The sequence below is a fragment of the Dermacentor silvarum genome, chromosome 4 (genome assembly GCF_013339745.2).
Source record: "Dermacentor silvarum isolate Dsil-2018 chromosome 4, BIME_Dsil_1.4, whole genome shotgun sequence".
Lineage (NCBI taxonomy): Eukaryota > Metazoa > Arthropoda > Arachnida > Ixodida > Ixodidae > Dermacentor > Dermacentor silvarum.
In genome coordinates, this window is record NC_051157.2 from 98,742,869 (window position 1) to 98,761,411 (window position 18,543).

Here is an 18,543-nt window from a genome sequence, read left to right on the forward strand (position 1 = left end):
TGTTTCTGCTTTTATTCGTACCATATCTTTGAAAACGTAAGGCGAATTTTATTCTTACTTCGCGCTCGACGTAGTTATAGGCCTTGTGCGAAAAAGTCTCGCGTCGTCTTCTCAGCTGGCACAATCTTGCTAGTTGGCGCTCAACGTTGCCTGTAAAGCCTATTAATGATTTTATACCAAAGCAAATGCAGCGCAGTCCCGCATTCACAGGCACTGGTGCTTGCCAGTAAAAACTGAACATATTGATTGCACGCGCACGCTTAAATGGACATGATAAACTGTAGGTATTAGCTAATACTTTGATGCTCAGCTGTCAATCTTCTTGACTTTTTTGACACAATATGTTCTTTCCGTGGGCGTGCTTTTTTGTACACTGCGTTCGATTGAATTTGGTGAATGCTTACCTCTCTCAGGTGTGTTACTGTCACATCGCGCTTGTATGTGATGTCTCTGAAAGGAAGGGATTTGTTTTTAGGAACATTCGTAAAGTCGCATATTATATAGAGGCAATATTGGTTCGCACAGAGCTTTCACGGGTTGAAAAATTTTTATACTTCGCCATGTGTGAACATTTCACAGACATAACCGGGCGTGGCAGTAATTGTCAGTGTTTAATTGGTTCTGTCATTTGCTTAGAACCCTCGGATTTGTCATCAAAAATTGTTACGTTGGGCAGAATGATTTGGAAATCGCTGGATGGTGGGAGTATGGCATCATCTCTTGTCAGTTCGTATAGTTGTGCTTATGATATCAGGGGCTTCTAGAGTAATGAACTCCACGAAAGTACGAAACTGGGCTAGTTGGTTTGTTAATACCGTGGTAAATATAACAGACGACGGGACAAGAAAGACGGAACACATGCGCTGACTATCAACGGATGGTTTTACTCGTAATGGTGCAGCTGCTGTATGGTTACAATACCTTTGAAGTATAACGTTGTGCGTTTCCAGCTCAGATTGCCTCCATGTACCTTTTGTTTTATGATACCGTGATCTTCCCTGATAGCTGAATGTTATATATTCTGCACCAGTCTGAGGAAAACCCTCAGTTGATGGCGCAAGTTTTTCGTATTTCTTGTCCCGTTGTCTGCACTACTCACGACATAGTACTGCAGTAAACAGACACGAATGAGCGCTTTTATGCGCGTTTTGTATTCTGTCGCACGCGTGGCTTACCTGTAAGACTTGTTATCTTACTTACCAAAGGCTTTTGGGACGGTTTCAGGGCTAGCGCAAAAGGCTGAGAAAAAGCATTTCCAAGCCTTCGTAAAGGCTTGTATTCTTTTTTTTTTCTCCTGGAATTGATTAATCAATTCATTGGGGCTTAATGCCCCAAATGTACACTGAGGCTCTTTCGGAGAAGCCGTGATGAATGGCTCCGTATTGATTTAGACCGCATATGCGTTCTTTCATGCGCACACAGATTATGTAGCCGAGCGCTTATGCGTTATAAAAATCATAGAAATATACAAAGAAAAACATGATGCGACACTCACAGGCAAGCGCTGTGGCATTGGCACCGATTCTCGAGCTGCATGTTGGTCGCGTCCGCGGACACTTGAGCCACGCACTCGTATTCTGAAAAAAGAGAGGCGCCGCTATTTTTGCGGCAGTGGCGTGTACAAAACATCCGTGCAAGAGTTGTCCACGTTTGCTTTGTTGTCTCGCACTTCTTCTCGCAAGCAGCGCTGTGTAGTTCCCACATCGCGCACGTCCTGTAGCAGCAGCCGGCTTCCTCAGAGTAACGATAACCAGTCTCGAAGGTCGTGAATTTTCCCGTACTGCGGTCTGTCGAAAGGACCGATGCTGTCATGGCTGCCATTCTGCGTACACCGCCTCAAGCTACGCAAATCGTTGCGCAGATGAGAAAGAGCTTCAGGTAGTCATCGTTGCTTTATGTCTTCTTGATTGATTCAGCTCATCTGCCAGTGAAGGCGTTAGTTTCATTACAGATTTTCACAGGCGGGAATCGCGCGCACACATACACAGACAAAAAAAAAAAAATAATAGTCTGTGCGGGAACATTGAAAATAGCTGTACGCGAGCGAAAACGTTGGCGTCTTCGTCGTTCTTCCTACTTTTCTTGAGTGAAGATGCGATTGGGGACGCATTTTGTGGCACTTACCATGGGCAAACTTGAACACCTTACTCTTTTTATAGACGTATATAAGCGATAAAGAGCTGGCGAAGTTATCGGAAGGAAGAGAACGGCAAGGCGAACGGCGAAGCGTTTAGAAAACACGGGAACAGTGTGCTAACTTGGGGCGGTCGGTACTTTACTGATGCGAAGAAACAGCGCTTTTGAACGAGACAAGAGGAGACGAAAGACACGAGAGCGTCGCGTCTGTCGTCTTCCCTTGTCTTGTTCAAAAGCGTTCTTTATTCGCTTTTTCATAAAGTCACTCGCCTTGTTAAAGGAATGGTGGGCTTGACGGCGCATACTTGTTGCATTGAGGATATTCAAATTGCGTTTGTTGTTTGATTGCCTCATTCTGTATAGAGCATGGAGCTGGTCACCATCGCATCTGTAGCGGCAGTGCAGGTGGTTATATATACGAGTATATAAGCCGACTTGCTATTCGTGCGTTGTCTCCAGCGGTGCCAGCGGTGGCTTGGAACGCGATCTGCCCTCCTCCTCTTCCACGACGGGAGCCCTCTCTCACAGCCACCCGTGCGTAAGAATGGGGATGTTTGGAAAGATACAGGCATGGAAAAACTTTGTCAACAGAAATACAAAGTTATGGGCAATATGGGTTTAATGATATTATGAATACCCTGTTTTACAATTATTTTGGTTTTGCAAAAAAAAAAGAAGAAAATGAGTCGAAAAATGTTCTTACATCAGTAGCCAACCATGCACCCTCACGAAATACCGGTACATCTAAAAAATACTGATCCTTGGTTTGCGCTGCTAAATTATAGTGAATTAAACAGAATTTGCCAAAAATCCTTAAGAATTACATGGACACCCCTAAATTGTCTCGCAAAGACCGTGCATTGTGTTTTAACTTGTAAACATATGTATTCGTGTATAAGTGGCAGTTATTGTGTGACATTCGTTTATTTCCCATATCTTGCTCGTTTTGCCAGTATGCAGTTGCTGCGTCATTACGCCACCGTGAAACTTCACCATGACTATTGTACATCAGGTATCTCGACACTGTGTGTGCACTGGGAAAGTGCGTAGACATTTTCCTTGCTATGTTTCTTTTTGTTAATATGCTTTTAATTGCCTTATCTTTTACTATTCCTGTTTTTGTGCCCTTAAAGAGCAACATCTGTTCTCGTGTTACCATTTATACAACGCCTTCTAGGACCCGTCAAACTGTTTACGACAGTTTTTTGGCCATGGATAACATTTCAAGTGCATACCAGAAAAATGAAGCTGAAGTTGGAATCGACTGGTGCAAAGTTCTGAACGTCGTTGGACGCACGTCTTCGTCTTGCAGTGTGCCTAAAGTAGGCAAACGACGACGACGTCGATGAACGATGGCCATGTGTACCATCATCTTTATGAAAGGGAACACGCGAGCACGTGGCAAATAGCAAATATCTTCGTTGAGAAAATGTGTCGCGCGGCGCGATCGCGAGATGTGAAAAAAAAAAAGAGAGAGTTGTACTTTTCGTTCTACTGCCTGCATCTCTTCTTGTGCGTTTCCTCCTTTTGGTGTTGATACTGCATGCGATGCGGAAGTATCTGATAGGACAATCATGATATAGTCGGATACAACTTAAGTCTGCAGTTAAGCCCCGCCCACGCGCTCATAACCGCCAGCTACTTTTCCTCCGCGAGGCTGCAAATAGATCGTACTTCAAACTTTCCCTGTTACCTAAATAAGGCGGTAACGATAAAAATAAAATTATAAGCTCGTAATTTTATACGTTTTCACTCGTAACGTATTATAGTACAGTCGTATCAAGTATGACGCCATTTTGAAAAGGTCGCATGACGACGATATTGTTTGCTTCTGTGATGGGCTGGCGAAGTAACACAACCCCGCGCGATCCGTGCGCCTTTGTTGCCAACTGCTGTTTTCTTTAAGTTGTATCCTACTATAGCCGTCATGCTCACTGTTTGCGGAGCGGCGATGAATACAGTATGTACGTCCATATCAAATTCAAATGAAATACTTCTTGTTTGCGGGCGTGCCACTAGAAGGATTAAGGTACACGTAGCATTCGGTGCGGGGAACACGGAACGCTGTCCTCACTTCCGTTTGCTTTCGCATCTAACGTGCGGCCGACGAGGCTATTTGCCACGCGCTCGCGTGTTAGAGATGACGATTGTGCACCCTCATCCAGGTATGGTGGGGAACACCTCGTCTCTGTGTTCGAACCGCGATTACTGCAGACGTGCTGGTCAGAACCTCACTCGCGGCTATTCAAGCGAATCTTGTTATAATTCACAGATTTCGGTGGTGTCCATGTACGCACAAAATTATCGTCATCAGCATTGGCTCGAGCGTTGTCGTCTTCTTCTGCAGCTGGCTACGTTGCAGTTCATCATTCCAGCGTAGAATTTCACTTCTCTTCTGTCGTCGTAATGGGGAGACCGCGTTTAAGGGCGTGAGCCATTCAATGTCTTACGTAACGGACAGATTTAATTTTGAAGCAGTTTCATGGAAATCCATCCAGAATGAACGCGCTCGGGAAAGGGCTCGTCGTGAGCACACACAAGGAAAATTATCGCCTTTCAACACAGATTGGGGTGCTATTCTCTAAGTTTCCACCTAGTTGACATGTCCATTTCGTCTGCTGCTGAAGTGCATGATTGGCTGGGGGCGCTTGTCTCCTTCTGATGTGTACCTCATCAGCCCAGCCAATCAGAACTTGAGCAGCAGACGAAATGGACATGTCCACTAGGTGGACACTTGCAGAATACACGGTGTTCCATTTCATATTGCCCGAGGGTGCACATCGTGTCTGAAGAGATTACACTCATGCCTCAGTGGCGAGCCAAACTGACCGAATTTGCGCAGCGAGTGACTTACCGTTTTCTCCGCAGGCGCCATACATGGTGGCCAGCTTATTCAGCTGCGGCAGCTGCGCGGTGAGGCATCCGCACCTCTCTACGACCATTTGCTGCAGGCACAGGTTCAGACAGTCCTGCACGTAAGCCGGAGCGAGACACGGGTTATACAGAGCGGGCAGGCTGTGAAGCAATAGCTGTAACTGTGCGAATCAATGCAGAAGGGCAAACTTCTAAAAAGATGTCGCTATTGTAGAGTACATGGCACGTGCCGGAACGCTACGCAACTGCATTCGCATATGGAAGGGCTGGGTTTGGAAGAAGCCAGGAACGTTTAGTTGCATTTCTCAATTGCTGTGGCCTGTCCCTAGGTTCTTCTACAGCACATTTCTTACTTACTAGTCACGTGACTTCGACGATATTTCAGTGCAGTTTTACAGCGAAGCTGTTAGCGTCTAGTTGGTCGGAATTTTTCGTGGCGTGCTCACCTGAAAAATGGCAGCTGGATAAGGGGTTCGTGTTTGAGTTTCCGCGTAACAGAATTATGTTTTCCAGTATATTCGAATTACAATCCCATGCTGTCATGCCTGCAGGTTGTTTGTAAGTCGTACTATACGAATTTTCTGACGCATTTGACTTTGAGAAATTCAATTACTTCAATAACGCACTTGCGCTAGGCGGAAGGCCTACAAGAATGAGGAAGTATGGATGGATGGATGGATGGCTGCCATAGGCGTCCCCTTTCAAACGGGGCGGTGGGTTATGCCACCAAGCTCTTGCTGTTATTTTGCATAATGTCCTACCTATATTAAAAAAAAACAGAATTCCCGGCGTTACGTTTCTGAACCAATATTGGTAACTTTGTTTTTGTATACGCCTCCGTTGCTTGTGATCTCCCTGCTTTTTTGCCACCAAACTTCCAATCGCCTCTTACTAATCTCTGTTGCGGACATGTTAACTTTTCCCCTGCGCTATGCTGAACCCAAGGGCTTCAAGGAGGCCAGAGGAGCTTAAACCGACCGCTGGGTAGATATCTTCACATTCTAATAAAACGTGTTCGATCGTTCCCCTAGCTTTACCGCAGAAAGCGCATGCTTCTTCTTCCTTGTTGTATCTCGCTTTATAAGTGCGTGTACTAAGGCATCATGATCTCGCTTCGAAAAGTAAAGAGCTCCGTCTGAGTTACCATAAAATGTTTCTTTCCTGATTTCGTTTTTTTCCTCATAGGTAGTTAATCATAACAGGTTTCTTTTCCATTGCCGCCACCCATGAGATTGTCTCAGCCTCGCTGACCTTGCGTTTGACGCTCTTTGTTGCCATTTTACTACACCGGTCGCATAATTGCTGGTAAGCTTCCTAGTTCTTTTCCTCCCCTGTGAATCAATGTTTCCTATGTACAAATATCTGAACACTCTCGCAACCCATTTACTTTTTTCCCCCATATTCCTCAGACGTTCTTCAAAATAAGTTTTACTCTGAGCCTCCCTCACTTCAAAACGTGTCCAGCATATATCACCCTGCACAGCTCCATTCCCGTGAGCGCCCAATGCGAGGCGCTCCACTGACATTTGGTTTCCATCTTGTCATCATTGTATCCCTCACTTCAAGAAAACAACCGCATTTCCAAATGTCAGTCCTGGAACCATTAGGTCTTTCTACGTACCCCGGAGCACCTAATACTTATTGTATCTCCACGGCGCTCTGTGTTTCATTGTGAGCGCATTTCTATTCCCCTTTGCTGTTATTGTTTTTTCCTATGTTTCCGTATATCTATTACCTTCGTTGATCATACACCAATGTATTTGTATTCTTTTACCCGAGGTATTACTCGGCCTTTACTGGCCCTGTATTGACAATGTCACTGTTACTTTGTATGCTGTGCGAACGGTACCGCCACCTAGCGGCCAGGGCCACCAAAACAGACCTCGAACGGCAGCTGAAAAAGAGCTTTGTTTTTTAATTTCCGCATAACAGATTATTTTTTCTCGTATATATTCGAACAACAAACCGAAGATGTCATGTCTGCAGCTTGTGTGTAAGTCGTACTTTACGCATTTTCTGACGCAATTTACTTTTGAACAATAATTTAGTTCTATAAGGCACTTGCGCTTGGCGGACGGCCTAGAAGAATGAGGATGTATGCTGCACTTCCGCACACGTGCGCGCGCGTGCGTGACGTGACGTACGTGGTTTGTGGAAATTACAATTACAAATTACTTCCAATTGGTTACCTGAAAAAAAAAGAATTGAATTACAGTGAGCGTTACCGAATGAAGAATGCAATCGTTAATTTACAGAATTAACAAAAATCGAATAAATTAGAGTAGTTTATTAGATGTAATTCGTTACGTACAAGTCTGCTCTCTCTACTTCTGGCAGTTCTCGAACCGCTTCAACGGAATACGTTGAGGCAGTACACAAGCAAAACGAAAGCCAAGCGAAATAAGCGTACTTCACCGTGGAGTGAACGAGAACTGCCGACAGGGGGAGCTAAACGGGCGAGGAGCAGTTGCTTCCGCACATCGCTCTATTGCTTTTTGAAGCGTACGAGTGGCGAGTGGCGATGCACTTGTGTTACCTCTCGCGTGTACGCTCCGTAGGGCTCCTCCAGGAGTTCGCGCAAGCACTTGGGCCACGTTCTGCGGCATGGATTGGCGTACGGTGCTGGCAGTCCCGTCTGCGCAAGCTGCGTTGGTGTGACAGAGAAATAGATTTAATGGAAAGGGACGCTAACGACAAACGTTTAATTAGTTTAGACAGACAAAGTGTTCATTCCAAACGCTATTTTAGTAAATTTTGCTGCGATAGGTTGATGATTGGAAGATAATATGAAGTGCAAAGCTCCATTTTTTTTAAAAGTACGGGCCGGAACTTCGACGCTTGCACGTCACTGTGACGTCACATATTGCAAAAGTATTTTCCCATTTATAGGCCCTTGTGGCTCAGTGAAAGTTCTCGATACTTGCAAAGTTTAGTCTTCGGCTTAAAAAAAAAATACTGTGCGGTTTAGCCATAGAGTTTCTCAGTATTACACCTAGAGGGTAAACTGGCGCCACCGTCTATGCGAGTTTCTTAAAGGGCGCCGTGCCCTCATGGGAATGACGGGATATGTGTCTGCGAGGCTTGTGTTGGCTGGTGTTGAACGAGGCTTCGTCCAAAACGTAATTATGGCTAGACAAATAATGCGTTCTTAAAGTGAAATCTACATAAAAGGCTTTCATTCACCCATATTACATCTCTCAAGAAAGTTTACTCACCTACAATGCATCATCAAGCGAAGAAAAGCAAGAAAAGATGACAAGACGACTAAAACAGCTTTTCACGTGCTGCTTTATCAGAAAATAAATAATTGTGACAGACGGAACGGTGCTAGCCAGGCGCGTCTTCAAGGCGTTCTGGCTCTCCGAGAACGATGCCAATCCGAAGTCACAATATACCGGCATTCCTATGGATACCACAGCGCAGCAGCGCCAGTTTTCCCTCTGGGTAATATAGTGAGAAACTCTATATGCCTAATTAAAAGAATAATTGTCCTCCAGCAGACGCCGTCAAAATTCATGACGTCAGAGCAAGCTGGTGCAGGAACGTCACGCCAGCGTCGCTGCTTGTCTTTAGTTTTCGCGTCTTTTCTGGCTCACCAGGACTCCTCTTACGGTAAGTATGGCTTTTTTTTTTTTTTTGGGGGGGGGGGGATTGTAGAAAGATAGCTTGCTAATACATTTGAACCTATTTTAAAACTTCATTTTATGAAAGCCCAAGATGCCATGGAATGTCTGCAGGCTTTACGTGTGACTCGGTCTCAATTTAAGTAAGGTGGAAAACGAGGCTGCACACAGTTCGGGATGATGCACACACAGCGTGACAAAAACATGCATACGAGCCCGAAGAGTGTATCATAGAGAGCTGCGACTTTTAAGAAGACCAATGAACCGAAAATGTTTCTGTATGTAATTATTAGAGCTTCACTGATAATAAATTTGGACATTGTAGTGTGCCTTGGAAGCAGTGTTCACTTATTCAAGTTAGACGACACAACAGGTCGAAATCTGCCACAGGACTTCGAAAAATCTGTGCAAAAAAGAAAGGACAAAAGAGAAAAAGGAACAAGTTGCGTATTTTTTTTTACATGAGTTAATTGGGCTTCCTCAAACGTTCTCTGCAAATGATGGCCGTATGTTTTTTTTTTTTTTTTTTTTTTGTCGAGAATAATATGCGGGCTTGTCCGCGTTATATAAGCGCTCTATTAAGTGAAGTTTACAGAGTTGCGAAATAAACTTTTTCCTGGAGGACACTTACGAAGTTTTAAACTGTCATCTTTGGATGTCTTTTTTCTTCTTCAAATGGAACAATATTAAATTCAGATCGTGATCAGTAGTTGCCTAACGAGATAACTTATTCCGTCTCACACTTATCAGGAGCGAAAATCGGAGCCGAGTTTGGTTTGGAGCTTCCTTCTAAGGTCGTGCTGGTTTTATACAGTTTCAGCCGAGGTCGTGCTATGCTTTACCGAGCCTCTAGAAATATTATTTAGTGCGTTTTAGGTTGATAGTATCATGCCATAAAAAAAAAAGGAAAGCGAATAATTTCCAGCAATAAGTAACGCACTCCAGAGGGACATAATGTGCCCGGATATTGTGGCTTACCACGCTAAGTCCAACATACGTAGTGTAACCTGGTGTAAGATACACGCCGTCGCTGCACACTGAATGCCTGTGTAAGTAGAGAGAGAGAGAGAGAGAGAGAGAGAGAGAGAGAGAGAGAGAAAGATAATGTCGCAGTTCAAATTCAGAAGTATTTAATTTAACTCGACTTTTGCAAGCAAAAGCAAGATACCTCGAGGAAGAGCATACATATATCGGCAATCGTCGCCATTTAAAGCTTATAGTTGATTTTCTTCTGGCGTATTTTCTGTTTGTTTTAGCCATTTCCGCAAATCTGAGCCTCGACAAAGATTCTTCACTGACTGAGTGTCACTGACTGATTTTTCACTCACTCACTCACTCACTCACTCACTCACTCACTCACTCACTCACTCACTCACTCACTCACTCACTCACTCACTCACTCACTCACTCACTCACTCACTCACTCACTCACTCACTCACTCACTCACTCACTCACTCACTCACTCACTCACTCACTCACTCACTCAATTAATTAATTAATAATACGAAGCGCTTGTCAATCAATCAATGGCCTCTCCTAATCTTTTACTCTAGGACCATCCAATTCTACAACCAGTGAGTGCGCGGCTCGTTGAAACTTAAAACTCTCTACTCGTCATTTTTTTCTCTACCTACTTTTTATGTCTACTCGTCTCTACTCGTCTACTCGCCAAGACAAAGATGCTTCGTTGGATGACTGACTCACTGACTGAGACTGACTCGCGCGTTGGGTCTCTGCGGCAGGAACTCCGAAGCTTACCTGGTGCCGTGCGCGTGTATCATGACAAGGAATCCCGCCTGGTAGGACGTGGGCAGGTACTCGTGCAATTCCGGATTCAGCGTCATCACCAGACCTGAGACATCGGGACGGCGCACTCTCAGCAATTCACGCATAACTCGGTTACGGCCGAGCACTTCCGCGCGCAGCAGCCACAGTGGAAGACGCGGGAAAACGCGATGCAGCGCGCGATTTTATGCGCGTGTACTTGAATTTCGCTAAGGCATGGTGACCGGCTTCAGTACCGCGCGTACTGAGCCGAGGTCACATGTGTACGCGCATACGCCTTATCGCACAAAATAGTCAGAGAAAAGTCAGCAGGCCAACGTCAATGGGTTGTAGACAGCTTTTTATTCTATAGTGATATAAATGAATGAATGTGTCTGGTTTAGTGGCGCAAGGGGCAGGTATGTAAATTTGCAGTGGAACGATGAATTATGAGAAGTAGATGAGGCGTGGCTGTAAAGGGGCCTAAAAATAATCGCTGTAAAGTGCGTAAAATATACGTGTACTAAAATTATGGCAATGACTAATGAAGTGTACTATGAAAATGAAGATTGCATTGAGGAAGAATGATGCGATTTACAAAATATAAAATATGCAAGAATTTGCCAGAAACACAAGGGCCTGATCGCATGTGCTATAAAAATAAACGATCACAGCATCATTCTCTGGAGAGAGGATGCGATACGATCTTATTGGGCTAATAACATGTAGCACAACATCGTTCAAGAAATCAGCGATATAAATGATTTCTCTGCATTTGTAGCAGTGAAAGACGCTTACCTTTCTCAGACTTTCTTTCGTTAACGAATGTTTATATTATAATAGGGAAAAAAAACAGGAACAAGTGTACTTCATCGAAGAAAATCTACCTTCCTCAACACGAGCATTATTTCGAATTTCATGTCGCCATCCTTTGATTACTTTCAGTAACATGCGCTATTGATATGCATCGTATGTGGGAGAGCAGGGTCAAGAGCAATGAGGCATGGAGCTGAAATACTTACTTCTAGTTATTTTTTTTTTTACTTTACAGCAATTGGAGGCAGAAAGGTGTTCGCCAGAAACAAGGTCCAACTCAAGCGGAACAATTCGTGGGCCTTACTACACAAGCATTCTTTACCGTTGTAAGGCGATGCCAAGGAGTTGTAGTCGAAGAGCCGATCGGTTTTCTCGCAGTGGATGCAGAAGCAGTTGCCGTACCAGGGGTTCGTGTGGTTAAGGAAGAACCTGTGAACAGCGAAAATCCAAAGAGGCGATTGGTTGCTACACCCGTTGGGTGTTACCTGTACATAATAGTCATGTGCGTCGCGTCAGACTGTGTGGAGCGTGCAGATCTACCATGCCGCGCTAGTATCAGTAAAAAAAAAAAAAAAAACAAAAAAAAAAAAAAACCAAGAGAGAGAGAGAGAGAGAGAGCCTGTCAGTATAACTGACGGTATTCGTGATCTCTTACACACGCTGCCACAAAAATCAGCTTCCTTGAATCCTCATGTACTCCTCACGGACTGATAAAGTCATTTGAACGATTGTGGTTTAAATACCTTGGGTGGCGAATGCACGCCTGCCCTCATATCTTCATTCACCTTTGCATCTGTATGCTCATTCTTTGTTTCTTTCTTATTACTCATATTTTGCTACATAAGATGCGTACGCTTGTAACTTAAGTGGGGCTGCGGACAAGAGTGAAGGACACGTGTGCACATTTACCAAGCTTTTAAACGAACCGAACCGCACATTTAGCTATTCCTTGAAACAAACTGAAGGCCTAGCAGCTTGGCGGGATGAGAACCCTGAACCTGAAGTAGTTGCGTTAGCATAGTCAAACAGTAGGTTATTACTTTCGCGTCGTTACTTTCCCAAGCTCACACGCCCCGTAATGTGGCCTCAGTGTTTAACTGCATCTGTCAGAGCCTTGACAGGTAAGTGACGGATACAGTTACACTGCATCGGTCACTTAACTGTCACCAACCATCCTGAATATAGTGACACTCTCCTGGTTTCTATCACTTTACAGTACACTGAATTGAACTCGTCGAGACAGCCGCCCTTAACTGATGTCCTAGCGACACCCCCAGGACTGTATATCCCCTTCACAGCGCAGTTGTGTTTTACACATATTTTGACCACATCGCCAGTTTCGAGTGACAAAATCTACTCGGTCTTGCTTGATTAATATTTTTCTGTCCTTCACACAAATGTTTCCCGTAGAGAAAGCAGTCCATATTATGAAAAGCTTAGAACGTGGAGGTTATGCTAAATTTCGAACTTGAGACATAATTGAAAGAGCTCGCATTATTAAAAGATAAATAGGAGACTGTATCGCAAGTGGCAAGACACGGAATAGGCGTGACGTTCCCAACCCAATTTCCCTGGCAGACATAGTCAGGTGGATGAGTTCGTTTTACCTTTAGTTCTTCTTTTCTGTCGTTTGTATTGATTTTGTTTGCGCTGTTTTGTGTCTGTGAAATGAACTACCACACCACATTTGCGGAGACTTCGGTCACTGAAATGGCGGAAACCCTAACTCAACTTCGCTGCTTCAGACGCACTGCTGAACTCACCTGGCCTGCTTGCAGTCCTTTTCGTGGTAGGTGCAGTCGATGACGACGTCGGTAAACTGGTGGCCCAGCGTTTCGACCTGACTTGCGTTGCGCACCGCTGTCAGGGCCAACCAATCCGACAATCGGTGCTGTAGTTTGAGGTCGTCCGTGTTTGCCTGCGTTGAGTAATGATGTTCAACGTGTGTGTCCGAGTAACTTCTGTGGCTTAAGCCTTTGCTTAGAAAACGGATTGTCACGCTGCTTTCTCGCCCCGTGTTCCTACGGTGACCAGCAGTTACTTTGTGAAATTAAAACTAACCTGAAAATGCGTTGTTCATTCTTGTGACACAGTATACAACGCTCTGCCGTGTCAGGCGCAGCGCGAAAGCGCTTGTCACAGAATTGGCGCTCTACTTTATATATATGTACGGGTATGTAAGTGTGTATGTGTGTAAACTTCTGTATGCAAAATGTGCTCCCTCCCTGTAATGACCCTCAGAGAGGGTTAACAGTATTTCTAAATAAATAAATAAATAAATAAATAAATAAATAAATAAATAAATAAATAAATAAATAAATAAATAAATAAATAAATAAATAAATAAACATTCTTTCCCTATCTGACGTGCTCAATATATATACAGGGTGTCTCGACCTGCTAATATGGACCAAGCTTTAAAAAATATGGATAATTTTTTTCCAGATCAAAACTAAGTGCGCATTGTGCACAGTCGAGGTAAGAAGCCACCAGTAAATGCTTTGTTGATGACACTCAATTAGGCAATTACAAATGATTATATAACTTCTCAATTACTGTCGTAAAGATGTCAGTTAGGAAGCTGTAGGCATAAGGAACATCAAACAGGGTTGTTTTAAGCAAGATGAAAAAGAAAGCAAGCTGAAACAGAAAGCAATTAAATAAAAATAAAAATTCCGCACGTGAGCTCTAGTGTACATGCGTAGACTACAAAAATAAATCAACTTCTTAACGTAACAAATTTTGCTTAACGATCGACCAGCAACATCAACCGCGTCGTCGGCGTAATTACCGCGAAGCTGAACCTGACGCGTTTTTTGAAACGCGCATATATGCGCGTTTCAAAAAACGCGTCAGGTTCAGCTTCGCGGCCGATCCTGCCATCCCCGGACCATAGCCTCCTATATTTAAAAAAATATAGGAGGCTATGCCCGGACGAACGCTTCGCGTCGCTCCCCTCGCACGCTGTCATCACGTTTCAGATTATCCACGTTCTCTGGATTTCTACCATTTCGCCGCTGCATACGTCTTCAAACAGACTTTCGTCAAGCGCGTACTTCTCTGAACTCCTGGCTCTTGCCACATAGGCGCTCCTCTAGCTCCGATTCCATGGCGCGCTCCGATGCCTCCAGGGCGCACAGCTTGGAACGGCGTAGCTGGTTCACGTTGCACACGGTGACGTCGGGCAGCTCGAACGACTCGTTCGTGTTGTACTCGAAGGCGACGGCCACGCTGTACGTGAAGTACTCGCGCAGGATGGCGCCCGTCTCGCTGGCGCTGTAGTACACCAGAGTGAGCACCGCCGCGGTCCAGAGCAGTCGGCGAACGCGTCCTCCCTCGACGAAGACGTCGGCGCCCGGGAGACCGGAGTCCCGAGCCAACTGGCCGTAGACTTCACCACATGCGCGCCACACGCTGTGGCTTGGGGCATCGTTGTCGTGGCCACGTTCTGCTCCGCTGTCCGTTCCCTTCATGGTGACTTCTTGTGACATGCGAGACAACCAGATGCCATGTGATGCTCTGCGCAATGCTGCGTCCCTTCTAACCGTACATTACGGAGAACATATGCGTAATTGACCGCCCTCGAGATGCCCTGTTGACGTTATACGTGCGGAGTTACACATTTACCAATTAACCATGCTTAGAAAAAAAAAAAAAAGATGCCTCCTTGGCATTAAAGTCCCATTCAATGCCCAATGCAGGATATCCTACAGGAAACGGACAGTACGGTCCCTGCAGATACCGCGTGCTAGATACCTTGCAAGAAATGCACATTGTGACGCTTTTAAACAGCAATATTTCGCCCTGCAACTTGTCCTGCACTAAGGAAGTTTCGAATGCGCTTTACATAAATGCCATATGCAAGGCTCCTTGTCGCGAACTTGTGCTCCGCATTTGATGAATCATCGCCATCACTGATACGTAGGGGCAGCTAACCTGATCCTTGATTCTGCGTAGTTGATCCTTGATCCTTGTATGAAGTCGTATAAGGAGTTGCAGATTGTCCGATAGCCCTCTGGCAGTAAGAAATGTTTCCGGAAATCTACACAATATCAAATCAATCATCATCATTGTCCCCACCACCACCATCATCATAATCATGATAACTATTATCATCATCTCATGAGCTCTTAATGCACACTACTTAATTGTCACACTATGCCTAAGTAGACCCAAAAAATGGTACGTTACATTAAAAAATTGCACATATTCCCATTCTGCAGAAAATCATCGCTATTTACCATAAATGATGATAATATCTGCGCGAGTTCGGCTCTGTTGATTAGTTTTTTTTGTCAGGCTTGAAGTTGGCATCAATATGAGTAAAATTTACAAGAGCGAGTCGTATTCGCGACAGCGGCACCAGGAGTGATGTTACAGCATCTACAATAACATGACGCTTAGCGCGGAAGTAAAGTAAATATTGCTCATCTAAGTTTTCATAATATCGGTGCTAGTTCGAGAGCTAATGAAGAATAACCCATGTGCTGCGAAACTTTACTAATGCGGGAACCAACCAGCGCAACTTAAGCAGATTACATGTTAAAGATGACGTAAGACTGATTTGAGTTAAGTTTAGCTCGAATTATCTAGAATGCGGAGAAGGCGTTGCCTTCCTTTTGCTAGTGCGCAGGACGAAAGGCGCAGTAGTGAACGAAATGCGGTAGCTTTGCGACGGGCTAACATTCCACGAGTCCTCGCGCGGCTTTACCATACAAAGGTCCTGGGAGCCTTGCCTCACAGCTAATCAGCCCATAAAGCCACACGAGCTCTTCTACTGTACCTAAAGGCGACAGACTCAAGTCGCGACTGTAAGAACGCTGGGAATTGACCAATGCACTCGCATAATTTCAAAATTTGTCTTCTATTTGCCCCCCTTTCACCCCCCTCCGCTTAACTTCTTTACCTTTCCTTTCTTCCCTCTCTCTCTCTCTCTCTCTCTATATATATATATATATATATATATATATATATATATATATTCATGCCAAACAAATAAGTGAATCTAGGAATTCAGTGGACCGCCAACTGGACGTGTTATCACCTGTGACTGGGCGGCAATCTTCTTGCTTCTGGCCCGTACACGAAGGTGTGCACGACCAAGACGGCGGCTGAAAACGTTAAGAGAAGAATATTTGACGTGGAAAATACAAAGAACTATACCGAACTAACCACAGACTTGCAAGTGTGTAAAGCCTTCCCACCCAGTATTGCCCTTACGGAAAGTTACACCCAGGTCGATATTGCCAAGCTCTTGAAAAGATCGTTGATTGATCGCGAATTGGTGTTGGCACCTCGAGGCTCCTGTGGACACTGTGTCGTGGCGACCTAGTTTGTGGAGGCAAGTTTCTTTAATGCATGAATGCGGCTGAATTCTCAGCGCTGATGTCGCACGCTATTTGCAACGCGTGTGCGTTACACATATACAGAGTCACTCGGAAAAGGACCCTTTTGTGTCGCACAAACTGTCGTGCCCAACCGGACGTCGTTTTCGGGCGGGATCAGTATCGGAACCCAAAGAAAGCCGAGTGTCTTTTTTTTTTGTTCACATCTCGCATGATCGCTCACAACTGCCTAGTGAACACGGGGACGGTACTTCCTAAGTTCGAGACGCGACCTCCATATTCTTCGGGCATAAGGAATGCTCAGCATCGACCATAAGCTTGGGCATTCGTGTTCGGCATTGATCTTTAGTTTGCTCGATGAAACCGTCTCGCGAGCTTGAGTGAACGTGAAGGGAAGTCCTTTGATTGATGGGTGCCTTTCATGGGGAGCAATTCGAAGTTAGCGTGCCCTAGATTTTTCCCCCGGGTGCTAAGTAACAAGCTCGAGTGGGTATTTTTTTTTAGGGGGGGGGGGGCAGGGATATGCTTTGTATTGCGATGTTCTCGATCCAGACCTGCCTCTGTTAGCGTACTCGAGCCTCGCCACAATGTTAGGATTGTTAGGACGCACGCACACAGGGCTATAGGTGTGCGTGCGTGTATGTGTGCGTGCGTACGAGAGGGAGAGAGATAGAGAGCTCTGAGCTCGACCATTTGAGTGAGTCCTTTATCGCATATGCTCAGTCGCAGTGAAGCAAGAATACAATAACTAGATGCGAAGTAGTGTTTTTCTTTGTCAGGTTCACACTTCACTGAAAAAGTTTTCCTTCTCTGGATAGAAGGCGACGTGCTCACATAAACGCACTTTGAACGATACAGCCAAATCGAGTCACGTTTTCTTCTTTCGTTTCACGTTATAGCCGTCATACAGAAACCCTTTACTTTGACTTCCTTAAGCTTGAGTATCAAAGGGCTCGATATGTCACCAACAAAATGTGGACTCGCGAACATTCCGCCTACCAATAACTTCGTTCATTTTCTTAATAATCGAAGGACTGCACCTAATTTTGAGGAACCATAGTACGAGACAATTCTTTCTTCTTCTTTAGTACTTCTTTAGCACTTCTTTAGGACATCGCCTACAGTTGCGAGCATTATGGCGCAACTATTCTTTTGCAGAACTTTGGAACTGCGTCTTTAATAACGAATTTCTATGGCGCAAAGAAGCCAATGGTACAGCGCGCAAAATGGACATAACGCGGCTTGCAGACAGTTGAAAGAGCTATTCACAGTATTAATGTCCTCATGTTAAGGAAATCTATTTGTATTCAATAAAAGAAAAATGAAGAACGACTCGTTTTCTTATGACCGGATATGTAGTCCTCTTTAATGTGCGATCCATCTTCCTTTTTATTGCGATAGCAATTATATGGACACTTCAACCGGATTTCTGCCGTCGCCGTCGCCGTGAGGTTCCGTATAGATAAAATCTTCCGTATGCCCGAGCGGAAGCGTGCGGGGACGCGCGCTATCACGGAGAGCGAACGCACTCAATTTCCCACGCGCAAGCGACGAAGCGGGAAGCCAGCACCGGAGGGAGCGGGGCGGGGGGGGGGGGGGGGGCGCACTTCTCCTTTGCCAACAACCGCGCTCGTCGCTCGCCGCACCGTCTCTTATCTCTCCCACGCGCAAGCAAGGAAGCGGGAAGCCAGCGCCGGAGGGAGCGGGGGGGGGGGGGGGGGGGGGCGCACTTCTCCTCTGCCAACCGCGCTCGTCGCTCGTCGCACCGTCTCTTATCTCCACACGGCTCTGACCTTTATGCACTGTGCATTCGCCGCTCAGTTTCTGTTGAAGTGATAGACCGCACGTACCTTCGCCCACTGCAGCGTATGGGCTTGCTGCCAGCGTTTTGACAGTCGTTGTCTGCAGTCATTCAGTGTGATCTATTCATGTTTGTTTGTGCGCGCTCACACCACGCTTGTTCATTCAGTTAGTGTGATGGGAA

The 18,543-nt window shown here is 45.2% G+C and overlaps 2 protein-coding genes across 2 annotated transcripts in view; one reads left to right on the plus strand and one right to left on the minus strand.

Annotated features, from left to right (window-relative positions):
* LOC119450432 (sialin-like) overlaps positions 1-18,543 on the plus strand; it is a 233,203-nt gene that overhangs the window by 69,093 nt on the left and 145,567 nt on the right. The gene's annotated exons all lie outside the window — the stretch shown is intronic.
* Positions 1,492-14,687, minus strand: LOC125944988 (degenerin unc-8-like). Its single transcript, XM_049666497.1, has 7 exons — positions 14,271-14,687; positions 12,978-13,132; positions 11,537-11,643; positions 10,393-10,486; positions 7,547-7,607; positions 4,991-5,105; positions 1,492-1,577 (listed from the first exon to the last, which is right to left on the minus strand). Exons 1-7 carry the CDS (start codon positions 14,685-14,687, stop codon positions 1,492-1,494), a joined length of 1,035 nt encoding a protein of 344 aa, XP_049522454.1.